Source organism: Takifugu rubripes, chromosome 17, assembly GCF_901000725.2.
Source record: "Takifugu rubripes chromosome 17, fTakRub1.2, whole genome shotgun sequence".
Lineage (NCBI taxonomy): Eukaryota > Metazoa > Chordata > Actinopteri > Tetraodontiformes > Tetraodontidae > Takifugu > Takifugu rubripes.
In genome coordinates, this window is record NC_042301.1 from 11500510 (window position 1) to 11515547 (window position 15038).

The window sequence follows — 15038 nt, forward strand, 5'->3', positions numbered from 1 at the left end:
GTTTGGTGTCAGCGAGATGCTAATCCTAATAATGCAGCCGAAAACTGATTTATTATTAATCTTGTGCATGTTCAGTTTTGGAGGAATATTACCATAAATGCAAACACAGTGTAAATCACTTACCCCCTCACCCCCTGACTTCTGGACTATAATTGCCAGGGTGAGCAGATTTTACCCACAAATAATTAAGATTAAGATTAAGACAGGGGGACGTTCTCTAGCTGACCATTTTGGCTCCTAATGATGTTAGCTCTGATGCTAACTCTATGGAAACTAAGTGGTATCTTGTCTCATTGGTTGGAGCTGATGCTAATTCCCTGGGACAGGAGTGTAGCGGTGTGTGATTTCGTGGCGTATGCTAAGTGCTGCTAGAGCTGCAGGCTAGTCTGTGGGCACCAGGGCAGGGTGAGCAAGCTGGGAAAGTACTGACTTGACTAACTGTCCTGATTAGACTGGGTGTGAGATGACATGGATCAGATACACACACCAACCCACCCGTAATGAGAGATTGAAAACAGGGAGTAAAATAAACCTTAACAGAAAATGAGTAAATAAGGCTGATTGGCAGTCAAAGATCTGAAAAAGGTCGTTTGGTTTCCTGTTTCCTTCTGTGGTGTGTTTTAGCTCTGCTGGACTGTGGTGTAAAAAAAAAAAACTGGCTGAGATGCAACGTAGACTTTTACATCACGGTTTCATTAGCTCCCACTCAGCCCGGGGTGTTTCACACTGCATTTCCTCCACTCATCTGCTTCTCTTGGATCTGCTCACATTACAGGAGGAGGTAGCAGCCTGTGCTGAACCAGGAACTGCAGCTTTCACTCTTTTGTCTTTAGCTGGTTCTTGGATAGAATATAAAGCTGGAATAAATGTAATTTTTCATCTCAGGGAATGTTATCGATTGATTTAGACACCGGTGTGCCTTCAGCGATTTGGAACATTTTCCCTCATAGCCTCGTGGTTGGAGCAAAATCATATCACATTTATTTTAAGGTTATTTTATCCATTAACAGCTGGCACTTTACTTTGAACATTGCCTACAGGCATAGATTTTGTTCAAACAAAGGCAGACAGTGCAAGACAGATGGAGTACATCTCCTTAAGCCCGATTGGATGAATGGCACAAAATAAAGTTGAATATAAAAGGTAGAAATGTTCCGCGGGTAGTAGGGCAGAACAGAGCATCACCTTTCATTTGTTTAGCAATGACTTTTTTTTCTTCAGTTTGACAAGTGAAATTCAATCAAGAGAAACTCATTTTTTTAAATTAATTGCACAGCGTTTGTAGTTTGCACTGCTGTAAATGTCTGCGCTGTCTATCCGCATGGTAGAGGCAGACAGAACAACAAACCTGGCGCTGGAGATCTTTGCACCATTAGGATGTGTGTGCTGATCCAGACGACACAGCACAGATGATCTGTGTATAAAATGTCCAGTATATTGTCTCTTCTCTGGAAGTTCCACCTCTTGTGTCTGCATCAGACTTCAGCAGTGTGTCCGTCTCTTCCAGGGTATGATGGGTGTAGCAGGCTGGATGTTGCTCCTATTCTCCCAGATGATGATGCCTGTGGCTTCCCAGAAGCCCCCAGCTCTCAGCGTGGCGGTGGTCATGGGCCAGACGCGGCACGTTTCTGATCAGCTGCTCCGTCCGCCCCGGCGCCCGGGCGATCCGATTGATATCTCCGTAGTAACGCTGAGAATGAACCAGACTGACCCAAAGACCATCGTCACACAGGTGAGTCACATGGTCACTAGTTAACACACACACACACAGACCCTCTGCTCAGCAGTGTTTTTTGTGCTCCGAGGTGTGTGAGCTTCTGTCCCGCACTCGGCTCCACGGCATTGTGTTTGCCGACGGCACCGATCAGGAGGCCATCGCCCAGATCCTCGACTTCCTGTCTGTCCAGACACAACTTCCTGTCCTGGGAGTCCACGGCGGCTCCTCTATGATAATGGCAGATAAGGTAAGTGACGATGACATTAAAGCATGGCTGGAATCACAACACACAAGGCACAAAACAGACTCCTACTTTTTTGGGATCTGCAGTGTTTGTGTTTTGAAGATTATGCGGCTGTAATCCCTCCTCTCAGCCCTCTTTAAATACCAGGATAATGGGTAATGCGCTTCAACCTACACTTCTTTCAGATGTCCCAGCACATTAGAGAGTCTGTTAGACTTTCATGGACCCATGTGTATCTTACCTGAAATGCTGCTCACGATCCCGTCTAAACCACAAAACCCCAGTGTGAAGGCCAAAACCTGCAGGCTTCATGCGGCGCATACTGGGGTTTTTTCAAACATTATTATGTCTTTATCGAATGGAAACATTCAATCATGCAAAACTGCAGCTAGCAATGAATTCTGATCACATTCTTTAAGAAATTTCAAATGGATGTGAACTGATTATCCATTTATCTTGGATTATTATATATATATATTATTTTTTATATATTTTCTATTCTTATTTCAATTTTCTGCGTGTTTTTGCTGCTGTTGCGCTGTGAATTTCCCCTTGTGGGACAAATAATGGAATCTGAATCGGAAATGGATGAGTGGGTTTTTGAATTAAGTATGTTTAAACTACTATAATTCAGCAACGCAGGAGGGAGGGGAAGAAAGAGACGTTTGCACTCGAAGCGGGCCGGGAAGTCTGACCTGTCCGGCAGGTAGATAAGCAAAAGTCAACTAAATTCAAATCCACGCCATTCCCTCACAAAACCGGGCCAAACAATGAAACCCAGTCAACGGTTATGATGCACCGAACGGCGGTGAGGAAACATGAAGATTAGAATTTTATTTCTAGTTTGAGTCTGTAGACCGGGCTGACTGACAGATGGGCTGAGGCATCTTTGATAAAAACACAACTGGTTCTTTAGCTTTTAAATCTCACAGGGCACAGCAGCCGAAACACAGGAAGCAATAACTGTAGCGCTACAGCCTTTTGAAGTACACAGCGTTGCCGTGCGTGTTTGTAAAGAGAAAGCAGAAAAAGAAAAAGGCAAGGAGAGCGAGGCTGAGCAGAACTTTAGGAGCAACGGATGAATGTCACCCCCCCTCCCGCTAAGCATTTAATGACGGGGGGGGAAAAAAGGATTGTATTTTTGATTACTTCAAATGCTGCTTTTGATGTGCCATTAAACAAAGTAGTTAACCTCCAGCGGCTCTAATTGAACTGTTCAGTGGTCAGAAACAAGCAGCCATTCTTGGCCTCTCCCAGGTGAGAGCACGTGTGTGTGTGTGTGTGTGTGTGTGTGTTTGCAGCCTCTAAACAACTACGTCCACACAAGTGTTTGGGCTGGACTTTTCTGTAAATATACCAGACCACCTGCTTGGTTTAAATGGAGGGCAGAGAGAGCCCAGTGGCAGGCAGGTAAAGAAAGTCACTGAGCCAGAAAATGGCACATCGGAGCGTGCAGGCTGCAGACACACAGACTTTTGGTAACACAAATGTTCTGGACTTGCACCACGGCCAGCCTAAAGCAAAGGCTAGGCCCAGATTCCCACTGGAGATGCAGGAATGCTGCACAGTGGCAGCACATGTGTGTCTGTGTTCACTGCGCCGGCTTATTTAAATGTTGCCTCCAATGGTAGAACATGATCAGAGAGGGAGGGAACAGCTTGATTCAGTATCACTTCTGGATAAAATGTCAATGGGTGTAAGGGCCTTCCAATGTCATGCCTGGCACTGTCACATCTCCTGGTGACAGAACCATGCAAGACTTTAATGGAGGTGAAGACTTTTAGTATGTTTGACATGTTCTGCGCTTGACACCCACACTGTGAGCGTGAGCTCACCACGCTGACCCTCTGGCACCGGGCTCAGCTGTATCCTTCCCTCTTTGTGATTTCACTGAAGGATGAACACTGATGACGTCAACCGCAAACACCAACACACATTTTTAGCTCAAAAACAATGTGGCTGCATGCACATGTGCAGGTTTTGGCCGTGCGCTCTCGCGGACACGCTACCAATCTAGACGATGGAAAGAAACTGCAGTTCTCCGGTAGCAGTTCAGCCTAATAACTGTGAGTGATATTTTCTGCAGCTGCAGCAGACATATCTTGTGTTAATGGCACAATCTGGTCCAGAGTATTGGGTGAAAACAGAGTGGGTTAACATTACCTTGGTTTTTCAGCGTCGTCTCCGTTTTATGTCATGTAAAGGTGGGAAACGATTGTACCGGGATGACACAAATCAGCAGACAAGCCAGGGCTCTGAACTGATGAAGGTGGGCCGTTCAAGTGTGAAATATTTTGTGTTAAAGCCGTTTTAAGCAAAGAGATCTGTCAAGATTATGTCACACATTTCAAATAAAGGCTTTGTCTAGCTGCCATGTTTATAGACATCAGACCAACAGATACAAATCCCTGAAAATCATCATTAAGAAGGGATGATTGGGCCCAGTCTTGAACTATTTATTTGGAAATTGGTTTTGTCATTTTTGACAATAGACTAAATCAATAGAGTTTCTGTTTTCACAGTTTATCTACATATACCTACATATACCATCACCTCCCTGTCTCTGTCGTCTCTGTCTTGGTCTTACTTTTCATGTTAGTATGGAACAGACGGGCATTGTCTCAGAGAGGTGGATGATGTAGTGCGGGACGAATGGACACGATGAGGGAACTCGGAATATCGAGGGAAGAATGGGAGAGCAAGCCCAAGAGGGGAACCGGATTAGTTTAGGTTGTTGTACTTCCATTACAGAGGGGCCGCTTTGGGAAACGATGCTGGCTTTATCTCAACCCCAGATGTGCTCACTATTTCTTCGCCAACCTTGTTCTTGAATTCCTACATCTCACTTTGGGAGGGATGGAGCGTGGGGGTGGTGGTGGGCGGGGGTGTCACGGTGCGTAGTATAAGAACACGAACATGCTGAAATGGACGGTTGTGAATTAAACATGCGCGTTCTTTCTGCTGCACTCTGCCACTGTGTTGGTACGCTCCCCTTCCACAGTGTCTGTGTACCTGCACACAGGCTGTGGTGTGTGTGTGTGTGTGTATTTCAGTGCGTGCCCTGACCCGGGATGTCCCATATCGGTATGGGGCCTTTTGCCCAGGTTCACTGCTGAGTTGCTTTAATATTTAACCCCAGCTCCCCACACCTGCTGTCACTTGCTGGAGACACACTGCTGTGTCATTCACTCCCAGGCTTCCCCCGCTTTCACTGAATATTTCTTCCTACACTCTCACTTTTATATGCTTTGCATTCTCTGCGTCTCCATCCCTTCCTTTCTTTCTTTCTTTCTTTTCCATCTTGCCAGTGTCTTCTTCCCTTTCTTGTGCCTGGTTGTTTTTCCTCAGCGGAGGCATAAAACCCCGGCTCCTGTGGAAGGCTTCTGGGATATCTTTCCGGCCTTGGAAGCGTGTGATGTAAGGTCGGACGCTGGGTTTATGTGTCTGTATCAAAGACAGAAAGAAAGACAAGCGGGAGAGTAGCAGGGATGATATGGTTACTATGGTGACTAAACGAGACTACAGTTCTGTTCGGCCTGCTGCTGAGGTTCTCTTGCAGCTTTTGAGGGCAACTTGTGATTTCAGTTGGTTGAATTTTCTGTTGAAAAAGCGTCTTCGTTTTTGCTGGATCTTTATGAGACCTCCTGTTTGTAACTGAGTTGCAGTCACGGCCTTGGTGCAACAAATGTATCTTTCTTTTTCAGGGATAGTGTGTACAGTTTTTTCTTAAGCTGTTCTCCCTTTGGCTTCCAGTAGATTTTTTTTCATTTAAAATTTTTATAATGGCTGTTTTTTGTTCTTTTGAAGCCAGATATTTATGTAAATATTGTTTAAAATCCTCTCTATAGGTGCTTGATGTTGCTCCTGTTACATGATTCTGTAGAAGCCTGGAAGAAACCCAGACTGGAATATTCATTTTAGTATTCATTAATATTACTCTTCATCCATAATTGATTTCTTTAGCAGCGTAAACACTACATTTTATATTCCTCTGCTTATTTCTACATCTACGCAACTGGCGTTTGACGAGCACTAGAAATGCTTGTGGATGCATTTTGTTCCCAGCTGCCACTGTGGTTTTTCCTTTAAACGCTCAGAGAACAGGTATTTAGTTTGTGTTCTCACCATCTGATGTTACTAAATCACACACACGAGATGTTAAGTTAATATTTAAAGACATTAGAACACATTTTTCTTTCACTTTGCAAGAATTATTGCACAAATATTCCCCATTTGCTCATCGCTGCGCACATTTCTGGGGCTCTGGTTCTGTATAGCTGCCATTGACTTCACATTTCCAAATTTATGGCATGTCATGCCATTTAAAGAGATTTACTTTCTGATAATTGACTCCTCAGCATCGAGCACGGTTGTTGGGCATGAGCTCCATTCAGTACAACACACATTAGTTTTAAGTATTGATTAAGTCATATTTCACAGGACTAAACTCCTCTAATGCGAGTACGAAAATCAATTCAAGAAAAAAGAGACATAAAACAGCATGAATCCTTTAAGAACCAACACTATTTATGGCATTTCTTCATCTCTGGGTTTGTGTTGTGGTTTCTCTCTAATGCACAGCCCCTTTGAAGACAGCTCAGCTGCAGCTATGCTGCAGTCATATTTCTACCACCCAGACTATAACCCAAATGTTGATAATGACAGAAACAATCTTTCTAATAGATGCCAACGCTCTGGAGATGATGTTTGTTTTATTATCCGAAAATGATGGTAGCCGCAGATACATCTACAAGGAAGTATCCATTATGTAATATAAATGCTGCTGATAGATAAGAGAAATACAATATGTGGATTAGAAACAATCACTGCTGTAGATTTCAGGCACTCTGCATGAACGCTGCAGATATCCTGCAACACTTTATTGCTTCAAGAGAAAAACATGCATCTAATAATACATCTAGCATAGATCAGCACCTCCCATTAAAGTTGCTACCCTGCCTTTTATAGCAGCAGAAAAATGATTTCTCACCTACCCATCAAGCCTGTACGTCCACCAGCATCCAGTGTGTGATCAATTTAAGTTACTCTACATGCTGGCGGTGAACTCTGGTACATACATTGCGCATACATTGACAAGATTTTTGCTTATCTTGTGAATATGCAGATGACATTGACAGCGTGCCCTCACAAACATTTGCATCAACCAAACATGCACGTTTGTTAAGGGTGCAATGACACCAATTGTGATGCTGGTCAGCTACGTGTCATTACAGAGTAATGAATAAAGGGACATATGGCATGGTCATGGGCTCTTTTTTCAGTAAATGTTTGCTGAATGAACAATGGGTAAACCTACAGCCATTAAATGACCCAGCCTATGATGTAACTAAGTTTTAGGTTTGAGGATAACCAACTGCTCACTCTTTATACTTCTAAAATCTCTGTTTTAGTGCCTCATGCATGTCAGTTTGACATTGACAACCACTGGCGTTTATGGTCGCAGGAATTGTTTGCCCTTTATCCTCATGGGTGCAAATTGCCCTTTTCAACTAGAAATCAAAACCTGCCCTGGCTCTTTCTCAGGGCATGACCTTCTGGAGGCTCATGGCTAAGTTAGTGGTCGGATTTATTTACTTTTTAAAAATCGCCCGCGCTGAAGATTGCTGACAACATGTTACTGGATGTGAAATAACCCATCGAGTCACTTGTGTGCCTATAGTGGGGGTGTGTGTCATTTTGACTGTACAAAATGCTGATGACAACTTGAATGCCCTAAGTTCTTGAGGATTGGGGACAGGAAATATCCCAAAATAAACTCCCACTCTGCTTCAGCACCCACCAAAGTTTAAACATGTCTCTGGATTTGAACCCTTGCGCTTCATATGGTGATGAAGGAAAAAAACCATGTCTTTGACCTACATATCAGAAAAATATTCCTGTGGCTTTACTGTTGGGTCATTGCTATGTGCACGCACATAAAATGCTTTGTTATTAAATTTCAACCTTCAGTTTAGTCTGGTGTTAAAGAAAATTAAACATGACGGTTGGGGCCTTGGGAGTATCGGCACTGTTGAGATGTACCCATCCTGACAGCCTTGACTGGGGAGCAGAAGTGTCTGCCAATGTGAGAGATGTCCAGATTCAATATGAGACAGGAGAGGTAATCAGATTTGTGGCCAAACATCCTCATTAACTTGCAAATTGATCTGAGCTGCTTTGATGTATTAAACATCAAATTAAATCCAACTTTATTGGAGTAAACTGGAGTAAACTTTGCTTCCCACGTCAATACAGTTAATATCTGCTCTACCTCTGACATATTTAAACGCGTTTGGTCTCGTCCAAATTAACTGCATATTTCTGGCTTATATGTTTTATTAACAGGTTGTTTATTTGTCTGTCTGTTTACAGTCTTACTTATTGCTGGTCTTACTTATTACTGGTTGTCAACAGCTGCTGGAGACGTCAATCTTGCCCCAGCAGAGGGATCTGTCTTTGTTGTGTGACAGAACGGCAGGAGATTGTTGCTAGGTGCCTACAAGTGAGAGGATTACCTTAGCTGGACCTGCTGCCTCCACACCTGTGTTTATGTGATTTTATGGAAAAGCGTACATGCCTGAGCGTTCTCGAATCGCTCCGATCTGTCAACAGTCAGGTCTACTCAACCTCACGAGTGCACACAGCGAGCAGGGGCCCCCGCACCAACCAGGCCTCTATTTGTCTTCATTTCGCCCCTGCGCCTCGTTCACAAATCACAAAAAAATCTTGTATCCTTTTACATTTTAGTCTTCCTTTCCTTTTCTTTTCATCGCTTCTTGCCAACCTTATCTCTCCTCCTCCTCTGTCATCACTACCCCTGCTCTCCTCCTTCTCTCACGCCCCAGTTGGGGAGCACAATACGATTGCAATGGCAGTGCTCTGCATGGTGTGTGTGTGATGTCACACCACAACGGCTCTATAGTAGCACTCTCTTTTTTTAATCCTTGTGCTCACAGACCACACTGCTATTTTCAGATTCTATAAACCTTTTCAAAAATGCTTCAAGGGGAAAGCTTGTCCATGTACAGTGACCTGAGTGTGTGAAAGAGAGAGAGAGAGAGAGTGTGTGTGTGTGCGCGCGCTTTTTTGTCGGTCATAGCAGTTGATAGGTCACCTTTAGGCAGTTCTGGCATGTGATTCTAAACAAAACTATTATCGGCAGCACAAAAAGAACCTAAATGCTGTTTTTAAAGAGTTGATTGGTTGGAAATGTCAACGTTCTTTACAGCCTACTAAACCTAAGGTATATTTCTGCCAATTGGTTCAATGACCACATCAAATAACAGCCGTATAAATAAACTAAATGTGCCAGACATGGAGAATTGGGAGAACTTTCAGCCTAAATAGGAATGTTTCTGGTGCAACAACTCCAGGGGCAGAAATACACAAGTGAGGTGTTGTGCTACGTAAAAGCTGGCCGCAGAAGTCATTCAGCAGGAAGCCATATTGACGATGGGCCGGGACAGTGACGAAGCCTCACGAAGCCTGTTCGTGCCAACGATGAGTCGAAGCTTCCGGGCTCCGCTCCCTCTAATTCCCTGGCTAATATTAAACAGCTGAGAGGGAGCGTGACGCCGTCCGTGTCTTACTAAGTCCAAATTATTAAGATATGTTTCATATCCTGGACATACAGCATGGCCCCTCTGCTTAGCTGGGAAGAGTCAGGTTTAGTATTCAGCAAAACTTCCCAAGTCAGCATCAAAGTCCGTTGCGCCATTATTGCCGCCGCAGTATTATATTTATCGTCGTGAACAGTCTGATCTCTCGTCTTCTATCATATGTTAATTTGTTTTCCCCGCACAGGAACCTCTCTGTCTTTTCAACCCCTCTTCCTCCAGTAGCTTGTGCGGAGGTTGCCCCTTTTCAAAATTTAAACCTCAGAACAAAAAAACCCAAACCCTGGCTTAGCGGCTTTTCCTGAAATATTCTGACTTGGTAAAGACCGCATTTGCTGGTGGGGAGCAGAATAGAAATGCTTGGGAAGGGACATGTAGTTATCTAATCACGTTGTTCTAGAAACTGTGTAAACAGTGGTCCATGTACACATCCAGCACAGAATAACATTAGCTTTCATTAGGAGTCATGTTTGTGACAACCCAATAAACATAATGCAAACATTTACTCTTCTCTCTCCTACTCCGCACGCTCCAGAGTGACAATCCCAGTTTCCCTTTCTGGTCTGTTTCTGGGATGGAGATCAGCAAAGATTAAAGGGAAACAATTCTGACAGTTAACTGTTAAACTGGCTTTACATCAGCAGTAATAAAAAAATTATAATAGCTATTATTTGAAGTCATACAGGAAATGTGCATCCTTCCCTAAGCGTACCCTACAAGTGTCCTCTGCATTTTTGAGCCCTCTTTCTTAATAGAGACAGTTTCATACATGAATTCTACAACCTGCCTCTTGACATCACTCCCAGAAGCCTCCTTAAGGCGATTCTTGATATTGCCTGCCCATGTGTCATCTCCACTGTAAATAGCTCTAACGCCACTGGGGCTATTGCAGTTCTGTTTCATGCATGCAAGAGGCCGTCCGCGTGCAAAAGTGATAAAAATTTCAACAGCTTTGGACCAATTTTCATGTCTCTTCTTCTTACCCAAGTTGCCCCAGAGTGTTGCCCGCATGGCACAAACATGTCTATGTTCTAATGTCAGAAGGTGGATAAATTGACTTTTCCTGTCAGTCGGCTCTGTTGTTTTCCTCACAGACTTCGGGGCAGCCCCCACAATGCTAAATCACGTCATTAACACTGACTGATTCGAGTGCGGGGCAAGAGTGTAGACAGCACTGTCCCGGGCTTAGAACACGTCACAGTTGTAAAACGTTACCGTTCAAGCAGTCTTTATCTGCATTGTCCGTAGACTTTCCCTCAAGCTTCAGATTGGAATAGATTTCTCTGCTGCTTTCGGTGTTTGGCACCGCTAAAAGCTACAGTATTGTTATTGATTTGTTGTCTGGAGAGAACTCAGGGGTAAGCCCAGCTAAACTCACGTTTATATCATCATTACGTGAATGTGTAAATGCTTTTGCACAAGGTTTAAGCTCAAGGTCGACGTTTTGCTCCTCCAAGCAAAACGGCGATGATTTAAAAATTTTGTTTGTCTAAATTTAAAAGGGAAGGACGATTTCCCTCCACTGTTTTGAGTGTTATGTCGGTACACAACACTTAAAACAGTGGAGGGAAAACAACACCTCCCTAATTTATGTTGTTCCATCGTCCAGGGAGATGTCCTACACCCGACACGCAGATCCCGGTGTGGTGATGCAGAAGTGTCTGTGCTGCTGTGTGCATCGGCCGGAGGTCTGAAGTGGAGGAAGGAAGCTATCTTGACTTTAAAGCCCTGTGGGTCTGTTAAAAACCTGGCCCAAGTTTAAGCTCCAGTCAGTCTGCATGCACAACTTAGAATGCAGATAATCACGCGCACACACACACACACGCACACACACACCATTTATTTCAGCTGTCGGCCCACTTTGGCCCACTCGAGCTCTGTCGACTACATTAAACCTGCAAAGTGTGAAATGCAGTTATTCCGACACTTTTAAAATCCTAAAGACCCGATTCGTGATGCAGAGCTGCAGCGAAAAGGCAGCGCAGCGTTTTGTTGTACGGAGGCAGCAGGCGTGAGAACGAGCTGAAGAGGATGTAAACGCGGTCGCGTCGCCTCTCTGGAGAGGAATCGTGGTCACGATTGCAGGTGTTTTCAGTGGGATTTGCATAAACATGAGGAGATGTGATGTCTTTGGTGATGTCGTCTCTGTCAGCCCCGCAGACGTGTCGGCTTCGTGCCGACCTTGATCCTGACCTGGTGGCAACAAGGAAAGAGCCCGAGAAACTCTGAAAGTTCCCTGGCAGCTGTGAATTCTTTATTTTTTTAAAAAGACTTTTCTCGTATTTACCTTTCATCCTGCATCATCCTGAAAGCGCCTTCTAATATCAAATGCTTCTAGTAATTAATTCTGCCTGTTGAAGGTCAAACATCCAGGTGAAGCCACAATAAGCAAAACACAATTTAGATTGGAGGTGGAACCTCAATTTAGAACTTATTGATTCTCCTCTGTGAGACGTGTGTGCTTGCTAGACAGTTTTAACCCTTTAGGAGCCGGAACGTATGTACAGACAATCTCTCAACCCACACTCGGTTTGTACGACATTTTTTAGTCATCCTTGCTGGTCATTATTGGCTTTTTTTTTTATCTCTTTAGTCTGACGTGGCCACATTTGTTCCCATTAAAGTGGGTCTTTTAAAAAGGGATTTTAAACCCAACAGCTGCTTTTGTGCCATATACGTATCTGCACTGTGGACTTTCAACTCTGCATCCTGCAGTCTGGTCAAAAAATGTATGGTTAGATTCAAAATGACCCTTTCTGGATGTTAATATGGAGCAACCTTTCTGTTTTGCTTTTGCTTGGCATTTATTGTAATGACTATTTTCTCTGGGCAGCTACAGAAAATGAGCAAATATTGTGTCAGTGACACTTGTCAGAACAATGAGCTTAACAGCCTCTCACACCACAGTTGTTATTTATTAGCCTTGGTTGCTTATTATGATGGTTCAACGCTGGTATCAGAGATTATTTTAATGCTTGTGATGGCAATCATCATAGCGTTGATGACCACGGGGATGAGGATGAACCCAATGGAGGCCTTTTTATTGTGTGGATATACAAGACAGACTCTTTGCACCCGTTTCTCCTCCCACATCGAACGGAATACCTGACTGTTATCAATGTTTTGTGCACTGGGGCTGCTAGCATCCACATTACATTTGATTATTAAGCAAGGGCTAGTTTTGTGATATGAAAAATGCCGTTCATAGACCTGGCTCTTAAAGTGGGGTTTTATTTCAGTCCATGCAGGGAAGATTTACACTTCCGTTGAAGGAAACAGCCTTGTAATTCCAGACTCTGGCACATACATCTCATACTGTGACATGTTCACATTCAACCATTTTAACAAGCGAAAATCTATTTTTTTACTGGAGGGGGCCTTTGTGATCACCACGCAGGCTCGCCCCATCATTAAACCTCTCCGCAAGAAAAATGGCTTCTCAGAGCTATTTTTTATTTGTTAGCAGGAGGCGGCTGAAGAGGCAAGAGCGAGCGCATGCTGCCAGGGTGACTGGAACAGCCTCAGCACTTCAGCAGATATTCATCAGTGGTTATTTCCTCATTTACCTTTGTAGACAGAGCGTCGGAAGCCCGTCGACAAAATTTCATCAGATTTCCCACCAACGTGAGTGTCAACACTGGCAGGCTGTCAGTAGAAATCTACAACAAAATCCTGAAGTGCAAGACTTCACACATGGCTGTCCTCAGTTAATTGTTTCTAAATTAGAATTCCTTTCCCTGCTTTGTCGGCCCGTTCGTTCCAGCAAAGATCGGAGGAGACAGGCCATCTGACGTGCTGGTGTGAGCCTCCAGACGACAGAAACGAGCTGTGTAGTGGATTAAGTACAGGCCTGAGAGATTTTTAGCAGTCGGGCTGACCCGGGTTCAGCTCTGGGTCAATTTCATCCACTTCTGCAGCTTGCTAGCTTAGCATTCCTTTTAATGCAGATTAATATAGTTGTCGCTTTTACTGCCCATCAGCAAACTTTGTCGGACAGATCTTTGTATCCAAATTGGCGATTACTTAACTGCCTGAAACAGAGGTGCATCCTGTCCAAAAGTTCTTGCAGCTGCACATATGTAGTGGTGATACACTCAATCAGTGTAATTGGGGCACAAACAAAAACAAAGAGCTGCATTCTCCAGAGCAAATAACCTCCGGTACCTTTCAGTTGTCTGATAAGCCAATTACAGCCTCAGGCGTAGAAGCCATCAGTCATAGTTAGGGGAGTGTTTGACAAAGTTTTAGGGCTCGGGAGACCAGAAGCCACAGCTTCGCAATGCATTATTTATCATTCCTGAAGCGCAAACAAGTGGAAAATGCTGATGAAAACTTTTTCTTTGGTCATTTTTGGGTTCTCCTTATAGCAGGACCTGCTGTTGCACGAGGGTGAGCTGACAGAAAGAACAAACCATGTATGCCATGCAGACGTAGCTGTTACGTTCCTTCACATAATATACACATTCAGTCAAGTAATTAGCTGTACATAAAATACACATTCAGTAATTAGCTGTAAATACACACAAAGAGCATGAACAATCGTACTTCTCACGGATAAAATACATTAAAAGGGAGGAGGAAGGAAAAAGCACAAAAAAAGGTGGAGGGATGGGAAATTGAAGGGAAGCGTCTGCGATATCCTTTTGTTGTCGGTTCCTATCCCTTCCCTCCGAGCTCACCAAGCGTTCCCATTCAGTGAGCGAAGGCATGCTGGCTAACCCCATGAAAAACACGGCAAGAGAGAAAGAATGAAAATTAAACAAAGGCCGGAGAAAAGAGCAGAGCAGTAGATTTGTTTAAGGCAGCAATGTTATCAATTAAATGCCACAGGGAGCCGCGTTCCGTGTGCGCACGATTTCCATTTGAACAAACAACAAAGCCCCTTTTCACTATTTGTTCTTGCATCCCCTTTGACATTTTATTTAGTCTGCAGCTTACATCAGCTTAGAGTGCACAGAGGTTTGCATTGGCAGGCAACTGATGAACCGCTGGAAACCTTTCAGACGTTACACCCCCCTACACACACACACACACACCTCTTACATTTTCACATAGTGTCTGGAAAATCTGTCAATGACAGATGACCTTGATGATCTTTGACATGTTTCTCCACCTTTATTAGAGTCCACCTGCAATAACTTCAACTGATTGGACCTCATTTGCACACACACCCAGCTGTCCATGCTAGCTGGCGAGACAAATAGAGAGTGAAACCCGGAAGCACGAGGTGAACAGAACTGCCCCCAAAGCTCAGAGGCAGGATCGTATAAAGGCCCAGATCTGAAGAGGATAAAGCTTGAGCGGATCTGTTGGGAAGAATGGAAGAACATCCCCAAATCCAGGAGCACAGAGCTTGTGTCATCACACCCAAGAAGACTGGAGGCTGTAATTGTTGCCAGAGGTGCTTCCATGAAATACTGAGTGCAGTGTCTGAATACTTATGGCAGTGTGTTTTTTTATT

General features: G+C 44.0%; 1 protein-coding gene across 3 annotated transcripts in view; it reads left to right on the forward strand.

The window, feature by feature from the left end:
• Positions 1–15038, forward strand: part of grin2ab (glutamate receptor, ionotropic, N-methyl D-aspartate 2A, b) — a 63327-nt gene that overhangs the window by 12557 nt on the left and 35732 nt on the right. For all 3 annotated transcript variants that reach the window (XM_029850526.1, XM_003972340.3, XM_029850527.1), the window contains exons 3-4: positions 1508–1732; positions 1806–1964. In XM_029850526.1, the coding sequence (XP_029706386.1) occupies positions 1508–1732; positions 1806–1964 (384 nt within the window). The remainder of the gene's footprint in view (positions 1–1507; positions 1733–1805; positions 1965–15038) is intronic.